This window comes from Coloeus monedula (genome assembly GCF_965178545.1).
Source record: "Coloeus monedula genome assembly, chromosome: 30".
Taxonomy (NCBI): Eukaryota; Metazoa; Chordata; class Aves; order Passeriformes; family Corvidae; genus Coloeus; species Coloeus monedula.
Genome location: NC_138810.1, coordinates 1252491 through 1271375, shown reverse-complemented (window position 1 = coordinate 1271375; position 18885 = coordinate 1252491). Strand labels below are relative to the sequence as shown.

The following is an 18885-nucleotide window of genomic DNA, read 5'->3' as shown; positions in this document are numbered from 1 at the left end:
TTCCTCCCAAAGAGGGTTACTTTGGGGGTTTAATGGGTCCTTTCCATTTCTCATTATGGTAATGGCAGTGTTTTATCAGTCCCTGCAGGAGGTTTGTGTGCAGAACAGATGAGCTGCAGCACTCATTTTCTTGGGAAACACAGATTTATATCCCTCCGTGACTCACCCCGTTTGGTTACAGAGGTTTGGGCACGACCACCGTGGCATAAAAGGCTGAGATGTTGTAACGTAGGAATTAAGATAGAAGGACTTTCTCTAGTGCCAAGTAGGAAGGGTAGATATCTTCCCATCCTCACGGAAATGGAACATCCAAATGTTCTATTCCTGTTGGATATGAGGTCCATGGAGTTGGAGAGGAAGGAGCTGTCTCAACTTGTGTGTGACATTTTTACCTTCAAAGCAGCAAAGTTACTCTGCTGCACCAACCACTCTTTGCCCCAGGGTATGAGAAAAGAATTGGAATTAAAAAGAGGATGCGACAATTAATTCCACATGCCTTTTATTAGACAAGCACAGGGAAATGAGGAATCTGGATGGTCAAAGGACAAATGGGAGCACAGCATCTTTTCTATAAATAATGACAGATGGGTTTGATTTCCAAATCTTTTGAAGGAGCTGAGTGAGGACTGGACCCAAGAGAAGCCTCGGCACTGGTGGCACTGGGGCCTGGAGTCAGCTCCTCAGTAACATCTCCTGGTAGAAGAGCTGGTAGAGATGGACTTGAAGCTGGAGCTGCTCCCTCCGACCATGCACGAGCCGTCCATGCCGTGTCCGCTTGCGGAGCTGGAGCCCATTCCCAGTCCAGCACAGACCCCACCTCCAGCCCCGCCACTGAAGGTCAGGCAGTTCCCGCTTCCATATCCCATTCCTGAAGTGGTTCTGGTCATGGCTGCCAGAGGAAAACGCCCTCGTGAGAGACATCCACTGGCAGTGGATGAGTGGGATGGGCTCTGAGCAGGGGTGGGAGGTAAATGAGAAAGTGCCAAACTCTCTCTAAAAGTTACTTACAGATGTTCACTGAGCCAGCACCTTCCCCAGAGAGCCTGTCAGGGAGCAAAAGAGAACCAGTGAGGGTTCAAGGGGAACCTGTCAGCAGGACCTGCTCACAAAGGCAGGAAGATTTCCTTGGAATATTTTTGAAAGGTGGGAAGTTTGTATGATAGGCTGCTCTTCCCAAACAGCTCCTCTTCACAGGCACTCCCAGGTCTGAATGTGGGTCTAAACCTGACCAGGGTCCGCAACTGCACTGTACCTCTGAAAACTGGAATATAAAATCCCACCCACCTGCTCTCCTCGCCCTCCAGCAGCTTCCTGTAGGTTGCGATCTCGATGTCCAGGGCCAGCTTGACGTTCATGAGCTCCTGGTATTCCCGGAGCTGCCGGGCCAGGTCAGCCTTGGCTTTCTGCAGGGCTGTCTCCAGTTCCTCCAGCTTGGCCCTGGCGTCCTTGAGGGCCAACTCCCCGCGCTGCTCCGCGTCGGCGATGGCCGTCTGCAGCCCAGTGACCTGCAGGGGAAAATCCGGGTTTTCATTCCTTATTGAGAGCATAGTCCAGCTTTTTGTGTCCTGAGGTCCCGATCCCAGGTCTGATATTTGGGTTAACATTAATAGGTCTTAACTATCACTGATCCATGAATTGAATTCAATCCATTGACCTGATCCATGTTCTGAGCCAGGTCACCATCTGGATTTACCTCCACAACTCTCAGCATCTCCTTGGGGTCATCGATATCACACTGAGCAACTCTTGGTGATGTCACTGCTCTGATATAGATCCTGTCATGTTCATTCCTGATTTAGCAGAACTCCCTTGGATGAATTTATTTTTGTTCCCTGGACAACCCAGCGGTCAGGTCACAGTAAGAGTTACATTTGATGCACTGGAGGTGCCCTTTACCTGTTTTTTCACGCTGTCGATCTCGGATCGGAGCCGCTGGACGTGGCGGTTGAGCTCCGAGATCTCCTGCTTGGTGTTCCGGAGGTCGTCCCCGTGCCTGCCAGCCGTGGCCTGCAGCTCCTCGTACTGTCACAGAGAGGAACCATCAGTCAAGGGAAAATAAGCGGGATTTAGAGCCCAATAATAAGCTGGATTTAGAGTGTGGGTTTGGGGGTGTTTGCACTCCAAAATGTGTGCGTGTTCCCAATCCCAAATTAACGCTTCCAAATTTCATAGGGTTATTAAATCTGAAGACATTCTGTGTTTCAGAATCACAGTGGGACCCATCTCCCCGAGGGAATTTGGGGATGTGAGGGTGGTTTTCCCACTGCAGAAGCCTTCCCAGGCACTTACCCTGGACTGGTACCAGGACTCGGCCTCGGCGCGGCTCCGGTTGGCGATGTCCTCGTACTGCGCCTTCACCTCGGCGATGACGCTCTCCATGTCCAGGCTCCGGTTGTTGTCCATGGTCAGGATGACGGAGGTGTCGGAGATCTGGGTCTGCATCTGTGACAGCTCCTGCAAAAGCAGCAAATATTCCCAGGAGTCACAGGGTGAGACACAAACGTTGCTCAGAGGATGGAAAGCCCCGGGGTTAGAGGGGTGAACAAAAGGATGTTTCCAGGACAGCTTCATGCAGAAATGTGAAATGGAAAAACCAGTGAATTATTTAGTGCAACAGAAGGGAAAATAATCAGCCCTGAGGCTCTGAAACGGGAAGGGAAGGCAAGGACTGGGAGAAGAATGCAAGCGCTGGTGCTCACAGCTTCGTAGAGGGCTCTGAGGAAGTCGATCTCCTCCGTGAGGGAATCCAGCCTGGCCTGCAGCTCTGTCTTGTCCAGGTAGGCAGTGTCCACCTCCTAGGAGAGGAAACACATCAGCAGAATCAGGTGAGTTTCAGAGAAGCAGAGGAAAAGCTGGAGAAGGGATTTCTTGCCGGGCCGGGAGGCCGTGTGGGTCCCACCCACCTTCTTCAGGGTCACGAACTCGCTCTCGACGGCCGCTCGCTTGTTGAGCTCCTCTTCGTATCTGTGGAATGGAGGTGGAGGGGTGGTCTAGGCTTGTTTAAAAATAATTTCATAATTTCTAATGGACTAATTAGAGGACCTCTAATTTTTTTTTTTTTTAATGTACAGTTTGGCACCTTGGTCTTTTTGTCCTATAATTTTCTGCCTGTGACTTTTCAGCAATATTTTATATTAAGCTCAGGCCTTACTCAGAAGATTAAATCAGCACAAAGGCTTTTTTCCCTTGTTTTCTGCATCTGTTGCAGTCCACCCAGGCCCAGGCAGACCATGAAGAGACTCACTTGTTCTTGAAGTCCTCAGCGAGACTCTGCACCTTGCTCAGCTCCCCTTCCAGGTTCTCCCTGTCTGTCATTAGGCTGCTCAGGTGCCTCCTGAGGTTGTTCAGGTAGGTCTCAAAGAGGGGCTCAATGTTCTTTCTCACTGTTTTGTTCTCCTGCTCTTGCAGAAGGGCCCACTTGGTCTCCAGGACCTTGTTTTGTTGTTCAAGGAATCGGACCTGCAGAGAGAAGGGTGTTTTAGGATGGTCTTCCTTGGAGACGTGAGGGACATCCTGCGAGGATTCACTTGCTGGAAGGTGGGAGCTCTCAGCCCTTGGGGAGCAGCTGACGATTTAAACACTCCTGCTCTCTTTCCCAACTCTGCTTCCTTACGTCCTTACACCACTTTGTCCCTGTGTTCTGGTCTCAGCATTCCTGAAAGATGTAAATGGTCTCCAAGCTGGAAACCCTCAGGATTTGTTCCCAAGCTGCTGATGTTAGAACTGCAGTACAGGGGCAGCAAAATTGTGGATAAAGCTAAAATTCACCCTTGTTTGTGCTTCCCCACAAAAGAATCACCACAGCACAACCGGGAATCTCAGGTCTCACCTTGTCGATGAAGGAGGCAAATTTATTGTTGAGATTTTGAATCTGATCCTTCTCGTCCTTACGGATACTCTGGATGTTGGGGTCAATCTCCAGGCTGAGCGGCTTCAGAAGGCTCTGGTTGACTGACACTTCATGGATGCCCCCGACTGGGACAGCAGGGAATCCAGGGCCACCACCAAACCCAAAGTGACCAGCAACTGCCCCACCAAACCCACAGGAGATCCCAGTGCCAGCACCAAAACCTGCAAGTCCATAGAAGCCACCACCTCTTCCAGCCACGGAGATCCTCTGGCATCCGCCAAGGCTGTGGAGGCTCCTGCTTCCAAACCCTCCGGGGAACCTTCCATAGCCAGTGGTGGCACCGCAGCTTCCAGCTTGGGATGCAGGGCGCAGGCAGAGGCTGGAGCTGCTGGTGTTTGGGATGAAGGCAGAAGCAGCGCTGAAGCCGGTTCTGCCCTGGCTCCTCACGGTGCACTGGCGGGACATGGCAGCTGCCAGGAGTGATCCAAGGAATGAAGGAATGAGAGGAAGTGGCTGGAGGTGAAGTTGTGCTCCCCCAGCCTGGGACTGGCCCTTTATACCCTCATGAGGAGGGGACGGCTCCGGCGTGGAGCTCATCCCGCTGATTAACCAGGCCCGGCACACCCACGGTGAGTTCACCATGAGCACCTATAGCGCTTTCAAGAAAGTGCAGGGGTTGCATTTTTTTGGTGTTGAAATATCTGAGAAAACCTCGATAGTGGCTGCTCAGCTCCTGTTTGCAGCCACCGCTTTCCCACTCCCTCCTTCCACTGCTGCGGGAGATGGTTCTTTGTTGGGCAAGTGCTCGCTCATCTCCAGTCCATGGATGAATCAACCCGAGTTGTGTAAGGTTGATTTGGATGATTTTGGAACGTTGGTTCCTGGTGCAAGGTCCGAGCTCTGAGAAGTCTCTGATCATGGTTTGTGGTTTTGAGCAAACTCCAGAGTGGCATCAGCACCTCAGGCCCCAACCTGATGGAAATTTTTCTCTTGTTCTCGTGCCCAAACGAGAGTTCTTTAAAGCAGAACTGGTACAGGAGAGGGAAAGAGGTGATGGAGGGAGAGCCAGGGTGGTGACGAGGGAGTCTTGGAGCATCCGCCACCAAAATCCAGCTGGGGAGTGGGAAATACGTGGAGGGAATTTTATGAACAGTGTTCTCAGACCTTTTCTGCCTGTGAAAACTGTCCATGTTCCACAGAATCATCAGGGCTGCAAGAGACCTTCCGGATGAGCCAGCCCAGCCACCAGCCCAGCACCACCATGACCACCCTAAACCGTGTCCCCAAATGTGGCGAATCACCCTGATTTGGGCTGGCAACAGATGGTGAAATACCAGAACCTGCCCCAGACGGGAGTTCCCATCATCTGTGATGCCACAAACCCTGACTCGGCGATTTCTCAGGGCTTCACCTACCCGGATTTTTGAGCTGTTTCCTGACTCATGGGACAACCTTGTCTCTACACGGTGTTACCAGGCTGCCCTCCCCACGCCTGTTGTCTTCCTCCTCTGATATCCCTTACTCACCAGGAAATTCGGTGCTTACGACATTGCTCACGGACACCTCTCTTCACTCCTATGCCCTGTGGCTTCCAAGAAAAGCCAAACAGGGCACTGCCCTGGTGAAGGACACGGTGCCTTGGCTCTGGCGCGCAGGGGATTCTCCTAGAGCAGGCAAGATGCTCCCAGGTCTCTCCCAGTGCCTTGTCCGGATGCCCAGGGGTGGACGCGCTTTTCCCAGCCCCTGCAGCCCCTGGGGTTTGTCAAGGTTTGTCTCCACCGCGGATGCCCAAGCTGAGCAGCCACCCCTTGGAGGAGCTCCCACAGAGCATTCCTGGGAATCCATGGCTTTCCCCAGCCATGTCCAGGCACCGGGATGTGCTGCAGGTGTTTGCAGGTGCATCTTTCAGGAGCTTGTCCTGGCACACGTGGCGGCTGGACAGAAAAGTGAGGGTCACCAGAAGCTCTCAGGAGGGAAATAGGTGGTTTCCCATCGTCTGTTTTTGCCTTTCAGCCAAGCTTTTTGATTTTTATTTCTATTTTACTCCCTGTTCTTGTAACATTTCCATTACACAACCTGGAATGACAGTAACTGTCTTGGGAGTGTTTCAGCTCCTGTGTGTTACAACAAGCAGCCGTTTTTAAGAGAGAGGAGCTCCTGTGACTGAGCCTCGGGCTGTGCTAAAGAACTCTGTAAAACCCTTAGTGGCACCAACCTGCAATCAGCTCCCTCCACACACTGCAAATCCAGGCCCCTGAGAGCCAGCACCATCCGTGTCATTATGACTAAGGCTTTAATCTGGGTTGGGCTGGAATTAATGGGGATCATCTTCTGCTGAAACACCGGCCCCAGGTCATGGCTGCAATCTGACGGGATGCAGGAGGTGACCAGGGCCCTGCTCTTGAGCTGTAGGCTCAGCTGGAGGCTGGTTGAGTATCCAGAGGTGTGATGCCCAAGAAGAACAAATATTCCGGCCCTGGCTGGATCAAAGGCTTTGTCCTCTCTGTGCCGTGACCCAGGTGTGCATGCAGGGGATGGTACCTTCTGATGTCCCCATTGGACGTGGGACTGAGTGTTGTGTTGGTGTCACAGATGACGGAAAGTCCCTTCTGGGGCAGGTTCTGGTATTTCACCATCTGTTGCCAGCCCAAATCAGGGTGATTCGCCACATTTGGGGACACGGTTTAGGGTGGTCATGGTGGTGCTGGGCTGGTGGCTGGGCTGGCTCATCCGGAAGGTCTCTTGCAGCCCTGATGATTCTGTGGAACATGGACAGTTTTCACAGGCAGAAAAGGTCTGAGAACACCGTTCATAAAATTCCCTCCACGTCCTTCCCACTCCCCAGCTGGATTTTGGTGGTGGATGCTCCAAGACTCCCACTAATGCCCCGTGTATTGACCCCTCACAGCATGAGGGGCTGGAGTGGGTCCAGAGATGGGAACGGAGCTGGGGAAGGGGCTGGAGCAGCAGGGAAGGGTCTGGTCCCTCCTCCTGAGGGAGCTGGACAAAGGAGGCTCAGGGGAATTCCCTGAAGGAGGGGGCAGCCAGGGGAGAGTCAGGCTCTGCTCCCAGGGAACAACGGGACAAGAGGAAGCAGCCTCAGGCTGTGCCAGTGGAGGTTTAGGTTGGACATCAGGAGGAATTTCTCCATGGCCATTGGCAGGAGCTGCCCAGGGAGGTTTGGAGTCCCCATCCCTGGAGGTGTCCAAGGAGGGATTGAAGGTGGCACTCAGTGCTCTGGGCTGGGGACAAGGTGGGGATCAGGCACAGGTTGGACTCGATGGGCTGGGAAGGCTTTTCCCGCCTCAGGGATTCTGGGGTTGCACAATTCCGTATCCTCGTGGTTAGAGAGGCTGTGTTTGGGCAGCAGCAGGAAGGCCATTGGCTGACCTGGCCCAGGCTGCTGCTCCGAGGGAGGATATTGCTCCTTCCCTGGAGGCTGCTGAGAGAGCTGGTGCAGCAGGAGTGGGGACCCACAGCAGATCCACAACCAAGCCTGCAAGATTTCGGGAAGGAGATTTCCTCAGGGATACACCTGCAGAGCGCAGGGCATCCGAGAAAACTGTGGGAGACTACTGGTCCTGAAGGGAACCCTGAATCCAGTCTGTCATTCCAGCACTGCCAATTCCCTTCTATTTCCCCAAACCCGTGAGTATTTTCCTACGAGGGCCTCTCTACTCCTTACTTGGACCTATTAAAATCCAGGGAGTGAGGGCTGGGGTATTTTGTCCAGTCTCATCTCTCCATTCAAGTGACCTTCCAGCGGTGAGATCTGTCACTGCAGATGTTTCTCTGCTTTTACTTCTCCGTTAATTTCTCCCAATTAGTCAGAACCACATCTGAAATCCCTACACCTCCTCTGCTTTTTCTTCCACCTTCTCAAAACATATCCTAAAAACATGAAGAAATGCTGCATCTTGAAGACCTTCACTTTTCAACAGTGAAAAAGATCCCTTTCTTGGGTGTTTGTGTAGCTACTGGATAAGTGACATTTAGTTCAGTGTAGGACCATATCTGGTTCATGATTCCTATTGCCCAGAGTATGGCCCTGATCCTGCCCCTCCGTGTGGTTAGAGGAGAGGGAACATCAGCACCAGGCCCCAAACTGAGCACCTGAGCCAGGGAGGGCTCTCAGCCCACTCAGGCAGATGTTGGCACTGCTGGCTCCAAGGCGTGGGTGAGACCAGGGCTTTGGGATGGGTGAGTCACCTGAACAGGCCAGGGGGTTACTCTGGCTCCCTGGGAATTAGTTTCCTCTTGTTCAAGGTTTGTGCGAGTACATCACACACCTGGCACTGGGATCCCACCCCCAGGATCCAGGCTCTTGGATGCTGAATGGGCTGGGAGCTGGAAGCAAATGAAGCTCAGGCCTTTTCCCCTTATACCTGACGCCTGCCTTGGCGTGTCCTGGTGTTTGGCTTCCAGGTGTTTTCCCTTCATGGTGGGGAGGGAATGTCGAAATCAACCCCAAACCTCCCTCTGAGGCTCTGCTGGGCTGGGGTGTTCTGGCTGCTGACAGTGAAATTCAGTAAATCTGAGTGAGGAGCAAAAACCCGAGCCTTTAACTGGTCAGGGCCTGAGGAAAAGTTCTTGCTACCTGTGTTTGCATTTGCTCTTGCACCTCTTTAATTAAAAGGACCACAAAATAGAATAAATTACATGTGCATTTTTATTAGACAAACCCCAGAAAGTGAAGAGAGACAAACAGTCATGGGACACATTTTATATACAAAATCCGGCCAAAAAACTGCTGAGCTGGAGCAAGCGAGCTGCAAATTTAACCCAGTGAGACTCAGGTTCCAGGGCTGAGCCCAACACGACATGTGCGAGACAACACAGCTGAGAGAGACTTCCTAAAGTAGGGCTCCTGTGGGACAGGACTTGGGGTGCAGGTGGCCCTGGTCGTGCCGACCCCGCCACGCTCCAGTAAAGGACCAGTTACGGTGTTTTCTGGTGCGTGGCACTGACTGGAAGGAGAATTTTAGCTCCTGTAACTTCTTCTGGTGGAGGAGCTGGAGACAAACTTCATGCTGGAGCTGCTGCCAGCTCCGAGGGTGGTGCTGCTCACCCCGGGAACGCTCCCACAGTTGAAGCTGTTCCCCAAATTGCAGATCCCCCCTCCCATGCTGAGGTTGCTCCCTCCGCCGTATCCTGTTCCCACCGTTGTTCTGGTGACGGCTGCAAGAAGGAGAAGGAAATGTTTCAGTATCTCTGGGCATTGGGTTCTTGGTGCAGAAACAAGAACAATTTATGTTTAAATAAGGTAATTATTATATTTTAGAGACTTACAGATATTCACTGGGACTCCATCTCCAGCCAGCCTGTTCAGGGATGGAACACAAGGAAGAGGATTAGAAGTCTGCTGATATTGGGGGGGAACAATAAGATACATTTCCCAGAGGCCTTTGGGGAGAACAATAAAATCACAGCATCATTTGCAGATTTTTGTTATTTCCATTATCTGGGCCAATCTGCCCAGCTCTGTGCCCCCTGTTCAGCATTCCAGCAATGCTGAGCTTCTCCAGTGCCATCCCCAGCCCCAGGGCTGGATGTTTCCCACCCACCTGCACTCCTCGCCCTCCAGCAGCTTCCTGTAGGTCGCGATCTCGATGTCCAGGGCCAGCTTGACGTTCATGAGCTCCTGGTATTCCCGGAGCTGCCGGGCCAGGTCAGCCTTGGCCTGTTGCAGAGCGTCCTCCAGCTCGGCCAGTTTGGCCCTGGCATCCTTGAGGGTCAGCTCCCCGCGCTCCTCAGCATCGGCGATGGCGGCTTTCAGGTTTGCACACTACGGAACACAGAGCCCTGTTTAAAGTCCCCACCCCAGACCCAGGCTGTTCTTCACCTCCCCTGCAGCCACAAGGTTTTATCCCAGCACCATCAGCTCCACCAGTTTCAGTGACAGTTTTCATTTTGAGCCAAAAAGGGTCAAACTGAGCAGAACTGCCCAGGTTGCTCCGATCTTTTCCTTCCCCTCCCTTGCAAGTCCGGGGGTAAATTGGCTAAAAGTGGGGTTTGCTGCCCTTTACCTGTTTTTTCACGCTGTCGATCTCGGATCGGAGTCGCTGGACGTGGCGGTTGAGCTCCGAGATCTCCTGCTTGGTGTTCCGGAGGTCGTCCCCGTGCCTGCCAGCCGTGGCCTGCAGCTCCTCGTACTGTCACAGAGAGGAACCATCAGTCAAGGGAAAATCCACCATTTTCAGAACTACCAGGAACCTGAGAGCCCCTCCTTAGCCCAGGCCAGCAGCTGGGAAGGTTTTCTTGGAAGAGTCAGTCTTTATCAGTTCCAGACAAGATATGAAGATAAGAGCATGGAAACCCCAGATCCTTCACCTTGGTCTGGTACCAGGACTCGGCCTCGGCGCGGCTCCGGTTGGCGATGTCCTCGTACTGCGCCTTCACCTCAGAGATGATGCTGTCCAGGTCCAGGTTCCGGTTGTTGTCCATGGTGAGAACCACAGAGGTGTCAGAGATCTGGGTCTGCATCTGGGACAGCTCCTGCAAAGAGCACAGGGAATGAGGTAATTCCCTTGGGAGATGCCTTTTCACCCTTCCAGGTGAGCTGCAGACCTGGGAGAGGCTGGTACAGATCATTATCTGAACAGCTCAGGTGGTGGTGCAACTCTACAGAGGGGAAGGATTTAGCATCTCCCGGGGGAAGGGATTAGAAGCTCTCAGAGGAGCGGAGGGAGAGAAGCTCTTCACTGAGGGCCAGGATGTTTTGGAGCTGGTTGTACTCACTGCTTCGTAAAGCGCTCTCAGGAAATTAATTTCTTCGCTCAGCGCATCTGCCCTGGCTTGGAGTTCCACCTTGTTCATGTAGGAAGCATCTACATCCTGGGGGATGAGAGATTTTTGGGTGGTTTGCACCGCTATCAGTAAATCAGGAACATGCGTTGTGATAACAGTGCAGGGAAGGAACCATAAAAAAAACTAAAGGGGTTGGAATTGTAATGGACAGATTTGTGGCTGAGTAGGTGATCAGAGCTCTACAATGAGCCATCCCACAGTGCCCTGGAATTTGCTCTCACCTTCTTGAGTGTCACAAATTCGTTCTCTGCGATGGTCCTTCTGTTGATCTCATCTTCATACCTAAAGGAGGACGGCACAGGGAGCTTTTGTTTGGGCAGGCAACAGAGAGAGGTGATTTGAGTTTGCTGGAATGAGTTTCCTTCAGAGCATTTTGCATACGATGCTCTTTTCCCTCAATGAGAGATCAGGAGCTGAACCAGTTAAAACAAGTACATCAAAACAATTTGAACGAATCCATTATTTTTTACTTATTTCTGGCCATTAGTCATCCTCCTTCTGCTGTTTTAAGCAAATGAAATGTGCTGCCCTGAAACTTTCAGACCTACTGTGTAATTTTTCCCTCTCAGTAGGTAATTTAGTCAGTAAGTCTTTGATCATGCTCCAAATTATTCCCTAAAAGTTGGTGCACTCGGATCTGTTACTCCGTTACTGAGAAAATTTCTCCTTGAGAAAATGTCATTGCCGGGAATTCCAGGCTCCTGGACTCTCCTGGGTTCCCCAGTTGGTTTAAGGATGTTGAGAGGAGAAAGGCTGCACCTGCCCAGGTGAGTAGAGCATTAGCTCAAGACTTACTTCTTCTTGAAGTCCTCGACCAGGTACTGGGTGTTGACGAGTTCTCCCTCCAGTCTCCCCTTGTCGCTCAGCAGTGAGTTCAGCTGCACACGCAGGTTGTTGATGTAGGTCTCGAAAAGCGGCTCCAGGTTGTTCCTCACTGTTTTCATTCCCTGCTCCTGCAGCAAACTCCACTTGGTTTCCAGAACTTTGTTTTGTTGCTCAAGGAATCGGACCTGGAAGGAGAATTATCCTGAAGGGGCTTGGAAAGGACAGAGACTGGGGAGACTCTCCCCGCAAATAGAAGGGTCTCAGAACTGGCTGAGAGGGTGAAATGCTCCTTCCAGCTGGTTGTCAGAGCCAAATTCTCGTCTGTTGGGAGATTTGAGTGCAGGGACCCTGTTCAGTGTTACAAACTCTGGAACAACCCTTGATTTTCTGGCTTCCTATTCGTTGTTTAAATTGAGACCAGGTACAGGGATTTCGTGTGAAAAGTGTGAGCAAAATCAGATAAGGAGCAAAGCAGGGCTTGCTTTTTAATTAAAATAACGTTGTTAAGGTGCTGTTTCTCCTTCCCTTCAGTAGAGCTCCCCTACCCCACTAAACGTCCAAAATATTGCAGCGTTTTCCTTGAAACCAAGGAGGGGCTGCTTGACCAGACCAGGAACTGAGCAGATGTTCTTGTGCATCAGTGAAATGTGGTGGACAGACAGAGTTGGATCAGATTTTGATATTTTGAACTAAAACCCCAAACATTCTGGTGCCAGATTTAAATGCCTTTGAGGGAATTCGAGCAGTGAGAAGCTGCTTCTCCCTTGTGCCAATTTCTTGGTCATTTTAGGTGGGTTTCTGGATTTCATTTAATCATCTACAAAGCTGTTCCTAAGGCTCCTGAAATGCTCCTGAAAGTCTCCAGAAGGCTGGGATTGTCCTCTGGAGCTTTCTTTCCTCAGTGCCTGTGAGATGTGGAGTAGCAAACGAGGAGGAACTCAAACACTGGGTGATTAATTCATGGCAACCGCTATGGAACAGGTGCCATTCCCTGGAGCTTCCAGGGCATCTTCAAGTCTCATTCCTCACTTCTATTCCTCCTCGATCAGCTTTTGTCCTCATCAACCAGCAAAGAAAAGTGTCCCTGTCAAAAAAATCAGATATTTAGGAAAGCTCAGATCTCACCTTGTCGATGAAGGAGGCGAATTTGTTGTTGAGGGTTTTAATTTGTTCCTTCTCCTCTTTCCGGATCCGTTGGATGTTGGGGTCAATCTCCAAGTTGAGCGGTTTCAGAAGGCTCTGATTGACGGAGACTTCGTGGATGCCCCCAGCTGGGAATCCAGGGCCGCCCCCAAAGGCCCCGTATCCGTAGCCAAGGTTGGCTGGAACACCAAAGCCACCCCCGTACATGCTCCCGGCGCCACCACCGAACCCTGCGGAGCCATAGAAGCTGCCACCCCTTCCAGCCACAGAGATCCTCTTGCAGCCACCAACGTTGTAGAGGCTTTTGCTTCCAAAGCCCCCCCCGACCCTGGCAAAGCCACTGCCAGCATTGCAGCTGCCCAGGCGGGTGACGGAGCAGGAGCTGAAGCTGGTCCGGCAGGTGTTGGGGACCACGGCTGAAGCAGCGCTGAAGCCACTTCTCCCCCTCTGAATCCTCACGGTGGACTGGCGAGACATTGCTGGGGCTTTTTGGGTTGGGATGGATGCTACAGCTAGAATCAAGGAGCAAAGGTGCTGGCCTGGAGCAAGGAGTAGGAGGGAAAGGAGAGAGGTGAACCTGTGCTCTGCAAGGGCTGGGGAGAGCCCTTTTATGCATGTATGAGCCTGGGATGGGTTGGATGAGGTGGATCATCTTTCTGATGAATTAGGCTTGGCATGTCCAACAGCATTCTGGAGAGTGAACTCACTCTGCACACACGCCCAGCTGAAATAATACAGGCCAGGTTCTCAGCAACAGGGAATTGTTTGGGAATAACTGTCGCCAGTCTTTGTAGACAGCCAGACTCGTCCCCATTTCAAAGCTGGAAAGTGCTGATGAGTCACGTTGGGCACCAGCAGCAAAACACCGCTCAAGTGCCTGTCACTCAACACCTGTGTCATTGGAAAACTTCACCCCTCGGGATTGCTTTCACCCCTTCTTTTGTTCACAAGCAGGGCTTGGGAAAGTTTAAATCCCTGTGCTTTAGGAGTGGGATCGGTGCCGGTTCCGCAGCCAGCCCTGCAGTCAATAGTTTCATCCCGGCCTTTTGGGATAGCTTTGCAATAAAGTTCTTGTGAAATTTGCCCAGAGAGGTTGTGGATTCCCCATCCCTGGAAGTGTCCTAGGCCAGGCTGGATGGGACTTGGGGCAACCTGGTCTGTGGAAGGTGTCCCTGCCCACGGGACAAGATGATCTTTAAGGTCCCTTCCCACCGAAACCGTCTTGAGATTCCATGGTCCCTTCTGAGCCACCACAGGGATCAGCAGATCCAGTTTTGCTGACATCCCTACAAACCTCATCTCCCTTTGGAAATCCTGCTGGAAATCCTGCTTCTCCAGGCTTATTCCATCGTTTTTAGAAATATAATTACACAAATAAAAATGGAATATTTTGACAAGATCCTTTTGTTCCTGTGTGGATTTTGACAGCTGCCACTGAGCTCTGTCACAAACATGTACTGCTACCTCGGGTTTGAGGGCTTGGACTTTATTTTAGCAGGATGAAAACAAACAAATAAACAAACAAACAACTCAGAAATAAATGCATAGGAGGAAAGATTGTGGGAATGGGAACTGCTTTGACTCCACTGGCTCTGTGGAAATGGAGCGCTCCGGGGCTGTTCCCAACGCACACTTAATAAACACAATGTCATTTCCCAAGGATTTAATCAGCTCCTTCAGCACATCTGGAAGTGTGATCCTGCCTGCTTGAATCCACTGGAAACTGCTCCACAGGGTTCCCTCTGCCCAGATCCACAGGACACTGTAGGACATCCTTGATCTTTCCTTTCCCACCACAGGTACCAACACAGCCCTTTGCATTTAACAGGTGGCTTGAGTAAAAATCAAAGATGAAAATGTGAAAAATAATTCATTCTGAGGGACAAAAAGGGCTTGTGGTGTTTTGTGTTGTTCGGGAAAAGAGGACTTGTGTTTAATTTATTTACAGAAGAGGTTGAAATTGAGCAGCTTCTCCTCGTGCTGGCTGCAGGCCAGAGCAGCTGCTGCTGCAGCACAGGAAGAATGGAATAACGAGGAATCAACGGAATAATGAGGAATCGATGGAATAATGAGGAATCACCATGGTGGGGGCAGTTGTGCTTCCATCTGCCCCTGCCTGGCGACACATGCAGGTGCAGGAAACACCCAGAAATCCTTTGTGTCCCCATTGTTTCCAGTTGTCTGAGGGACGATTTTTGCCATGGAGGTTTTTAATGAAATGTTATTCTTAGATGGGGATTGTCAGGTTGGTTTTGTGTTTATTGTCAGACTGAGCTTTTATTGCAAGGAAGGGCTGAGTGCTGCAGGTTTTGCCCAGTGGGGCTGTGTCGCTGGGTCTGACTCTGCACCCCTGGGAGCTGGAAGCAAACAGATTGTGAGCAAAGTCTGTGTCCAAAGGGCATTTTTCGAAGGATTGTTGATCAGTTTGGGGGCTTTGCCCACCAACAGACAGACTTGAAGTCATGAGATTCATTCCCACATACAAAAGGTGTGCTGGCTTCCACTCCCAGGCAGAAAGATTTCCAACTAAAAGAGGGGAAAATTAAGTTGGATACTGGGAAGAAATTCCTCCCTGTGAGTGTGGCGAGGCCCTGGCACAGGGTGCCCAGAGAAGCTGTGGCTGCCCCATCCCTGGAAGTGTCCAAGGCCAGGTTGGAGCAACCTGGGACAGTGGAAGGTGCCCATGGAAGGGATGGGATGGGATGGGATGGGATGGGATGGGATGGGATGGGATGGAGTTTTGAGGTCCCTTCCCACCCAAACCACTCCATGACCATAAGATACCCCAAAGCAGCTGGAAGTTGCCAGCCCATGGTTCCTTTGGGGATTGCTCTCTCAGTTCTCTCCATCTCCCCTAACTCTGAGTACCTGAAAGAAGCTTTATTCCAATTTTTCCAGTGGAGATCAGCACCAAAGGGCAGATCCTCCCTCCCGAGGGAGATGCACAACGTGGGGAGTCTGGCTGTGTAGGGCAGAGCCCCCCCAGTTCTCCCAGTGGGATGTGTCAGTGCTTTCCTTTTCCCCCTCGGGCTCCTTCACATCTGAAACGTGTCTTTTTTTGGCTAAGGAATCCACTGAGTGCGTTGGAGCCCATGGTTAATAACAGTAATAATAAAGCAGCTCCTCCAAGCAACTGAGAAGGAATTAATTTCTTTCCATTCCACGTTCTGCCAGGGTGGAGGTGATGCGGTTGTCACTCATCCGGAAGGAATGTCAGAGGTAATTACAAAAGGCAGAACTGGGAGCACAAGGAGCTGTAGCTACAGGTTTGGGGTATGGGCTGATGGAAAGGGGGGTCCCCACCCTGCTCTGTTGATGAAACAGAGTTTCCAGGTAGCTCCCGGGGGAGTGTCTCCCATGCTCCTGCAGCTCCAGGCACTGAACAGATTTGCTGCTCTGGTGCAGGGACCTCCTGATGCAGAGGATGGTGCTGGAGCTCACCCACTGCTCGGGAGCTTTTCCTGATACCACCTCAGGAGCTGTGTCTGTGCCAGAGCCCCCCGGTGTGAGAGAGGCTGGGCAGGCTCTGGAGCCTTTCCCTTCCCTCCCTCTCCTCGTTTCTTCCCACCAGGATGAGCAGTCGCTGCAAGCCCAGAGCAAGAGGCAGGAGAACACTTTACCAACGCTGTAAACCTGGGAGTAAAGTCTTGGCTGAATTTGTGTCTGGCACCATGCTGCTGTCAAGGTAAAAACTCTCCTCTGAGATCAGGGAGTTCTGCCTCTGTCAGGGCAATCAATGCAACTCTGGTCCCTTTAGTGAGAAATCTGAGCCATTTTCCTGTGGTTGAGTGAACAGGGATGTCTCCAACAGCTTTTCATCACCTCCTCTCCGTCCCTCTGCTCCACTGCTCCTGTCCAAAATCCACCTCGGAATCCTTCATCTGATGCAGCTTCTCAGGCTGAAATACTTGGATGTTTCTCTGTGTTTTGTTTGCAAAAATAACCATATTTGTAAAACAGGAGTGTGTCAAAGTACCTTGCGTTGGTTCACCTGTGCTACCTAATCTCAGTTTAATTATCAGCAAAGTCAAGGCTGTAATTTAAGTTAATTGCTTAAATTAAAGCCTTTGGTTAAACTTGGGCTTCCAAGCTAAATTCAAACCCGACTCATTTTGGCTGTAATTTACTATTTTATCCCACGTTAATGAAGACCAGCAGGACTGAGGTTTTTCCACAGGAGACCACTGAACTCACAGCATCCCTGTGCTGTGGGGCCGGGCCCCTCTGGGTGGGAGGTGAGTGTCCATGAATCCCATTTCCCGAAGGGATGAATTAGGATGAGCTCCTCAGAAGTTTTCCCATAGGTATTGCCCTGTGCTGGGTCCTTTGAGCCTGTTCCCAGCAGTATCTGGAGGCCAGGCAGCTCCAGCTCCTGGGTGACTTTGAAGTGTAGGTGTGACCTGCTTTCCTCAGATAATTGTTTTCTGTGCCAGCACGGAGACTCCGCTGCAGCCCAGGCTTTGGGAAGTTCATCTCCATCATTGCTGCCTTGCACACACCTGGGAGGGCTCGTTCTCCCTCAGGCTTTCAGAGGGGTCTGGTACCTCCTTTATCCTGTTCTGGTGTCTGGCTGGTGGCACCTGAAGGAACCTGGATCCTCCACATCTCCTTGAAATGCCTTTGGGGAATCCCCTGCCCCAGGCTGGGCTGAAGGCGGCCGCAGGGTATTTGTCCCACGCCGTCCTTTCTCCTGGCCCTGGGGCACGTCTTTCCTCCCAGTAAAGAACGCAGAGCCCTGGAATGGTGTCGCTGGGGAGTCCCACAGTTTTGGCAAGCTCTGTGCACATTCCACATCCCTCAGCTCCATCCTGCTCCTGGCTTGATTTTCCTTCTGAAGATCCAGAGCGCTGGCACGGAGTTTAATTTCTCCCTGTTAAAACAAACCTGGGTGGGACAAGGAGCTGGGAAGATAAACAAGGATTATCCGTGTGTCCTGGCAAGTGGATCCAATCACAGGGCAGCAATTCCAGGGGTGTCATGTTTATTTACCACTCTGCTGATCCTTGGGATTGGTTCCATTTCTGACCTCCAACTGCTTTGGGCAGCAGGATGTTGCTCCAGCTGAGCAGATGGCAGCTGGGAATATTGTTCCACTCTGGATTTGCTGCATCCTGTGTTGCCTTCCCTGCAGCCATTTCATATCTTATTTCATTTGCAGCCTGTGCAAATAAACAATTTGCAAATTAAAATAATTTTTCTTGATGGAAATTCTGCTTTTGAGTCAAAAAAGATGCAAAGTTTCATTTTGGAATTCATTTAAGGGGAGTTGTTTTAAGTTCAGTGTTTCAGGACAGGATCATTCCCATAGAAAACGTTGAAATTAAATGTTTGGTTTCAAGAAATGTTTCACCCAGTGTTTCAGTGCCAGCTAAAATCACGTGTCATGTTTGACTTGAGTGTGTCAAATTTTTCTCTGCAGATCAGGAGGAGGGAACTTGCATACAGCTTTTTGCTGCTGCTCTGCAAATTCCCAAAGTTGTGCCGGGATGGGCTCTTAGAACACTTCACTGGCAACAGAGGACACAGAGACCTGCTCAGGGCTTTTTTGGCTGCATCCTCAGCCTCAGAGTGCAGGAGACGGGCTCAGCACTGGCTCATGGAGGCTCAGGAGCTGTCCTGGTGCCACGGGGATGGGTAAGGATTTGGCAAAGATATTTCATGGAGAATTCATTGGTGGTGGAGCCATGTGTTGATGTGGCCCATGGTCCAATGTGTTGTGCACACTGGGGTTAAAAACCAAAAACCATCAGATTTGACATTTTCAATAATAAAACCCAACAAATTGGGCTGCTCTGCCTCCAGCCACCACCTTGGCTCTGGGAGCTTATCCCTATTCCCTCAAACCTGTCCGACAAACAAGGCCAGATGCTTGAAAAGTGGAGAAAACTCTTCAATTAATGGAGCCCAACCATTCCCCCTCCATAAAACCTCCCCTTGTGCAAATGGGTTGTTGTCCCAAGACATCATTCCAGGCCCTTCCCAGGTGCTGGAGTGGAGCCTCGGGATGTTCATCCCACCACAGGACCATTGGGCGGGACTGTCCCTTTCCCTGCTCTGGGTCCCCACCTGCTGGAGATGCTTGCCTGGCTTGGCCAGGGCTCTCACACCTGGGCCAGGTGATGGACGAGGGGGTCCCGTTGGTGTGGGAGCTCGGAGGCATTTCCCTGGAAAGCCGCTCTGGGGCAGAAAGTTGCACGAGGAGCTTTTTCTGGCAGACTTTTTCTGGCTGATGCCTCCTCTCCTCTGCAGCCCCAGCTGGA

The 18885-nt window shown here is 51.4% G+C and overlaps 2 protein-coding genes across 2 annotated transcripts; both read right to left on the bottom strand.

The window, feature by feature from the left end:
* Positions 1-680: 680 nt before the first annotated feature.
* LOC309583470 (keratin, type II cytoskeletal 75-like) lies at positions 681-4315 on the bottom strand (the record flags this gene model as incomplete). Its single annotated transcript, XM_082299168.1, has 9 exons — positions 681-889; positions 1009-1043; positions 1285-1505; positions 1897-2022; positions 2290-2454; positions 2700-2795; positions 2904-2964; positions 3245-3459; positions 3830-4315. 9 exons carry the CDS (start codon positions 4313-4315, stop codon positions 681-683), a joined length of 1614 nt encoding a protein of 537 aa, XP_082155294.1.
* A 4516-nt stretch (positions 4316-8831) lies between these two features.
* On the bottom strand, positions 8832-13102 carry LOC309583471 (keratin, type II cytoskeletal 75-like; the record flags this gene model as incomplete). Its single annotated transcript, XM_082299169.1, has 9 exons — positions 8832-9028; positions 9140-9171; positions 9415-9635; positions 9877-10002; positions 10181-10345; positions 10589-10684; positions 10879-10939; positions 11453-11667; positions 12608-13102. 9 exons carry the CDS (start codon positions 13100-13102, stop codon positions 8832-8834), a joined length of 1608 nt encoding a protein of 535 aa, XP_082155295.1.
* Positions 13103-18885: the final 5783 nt, after the last annotated feature.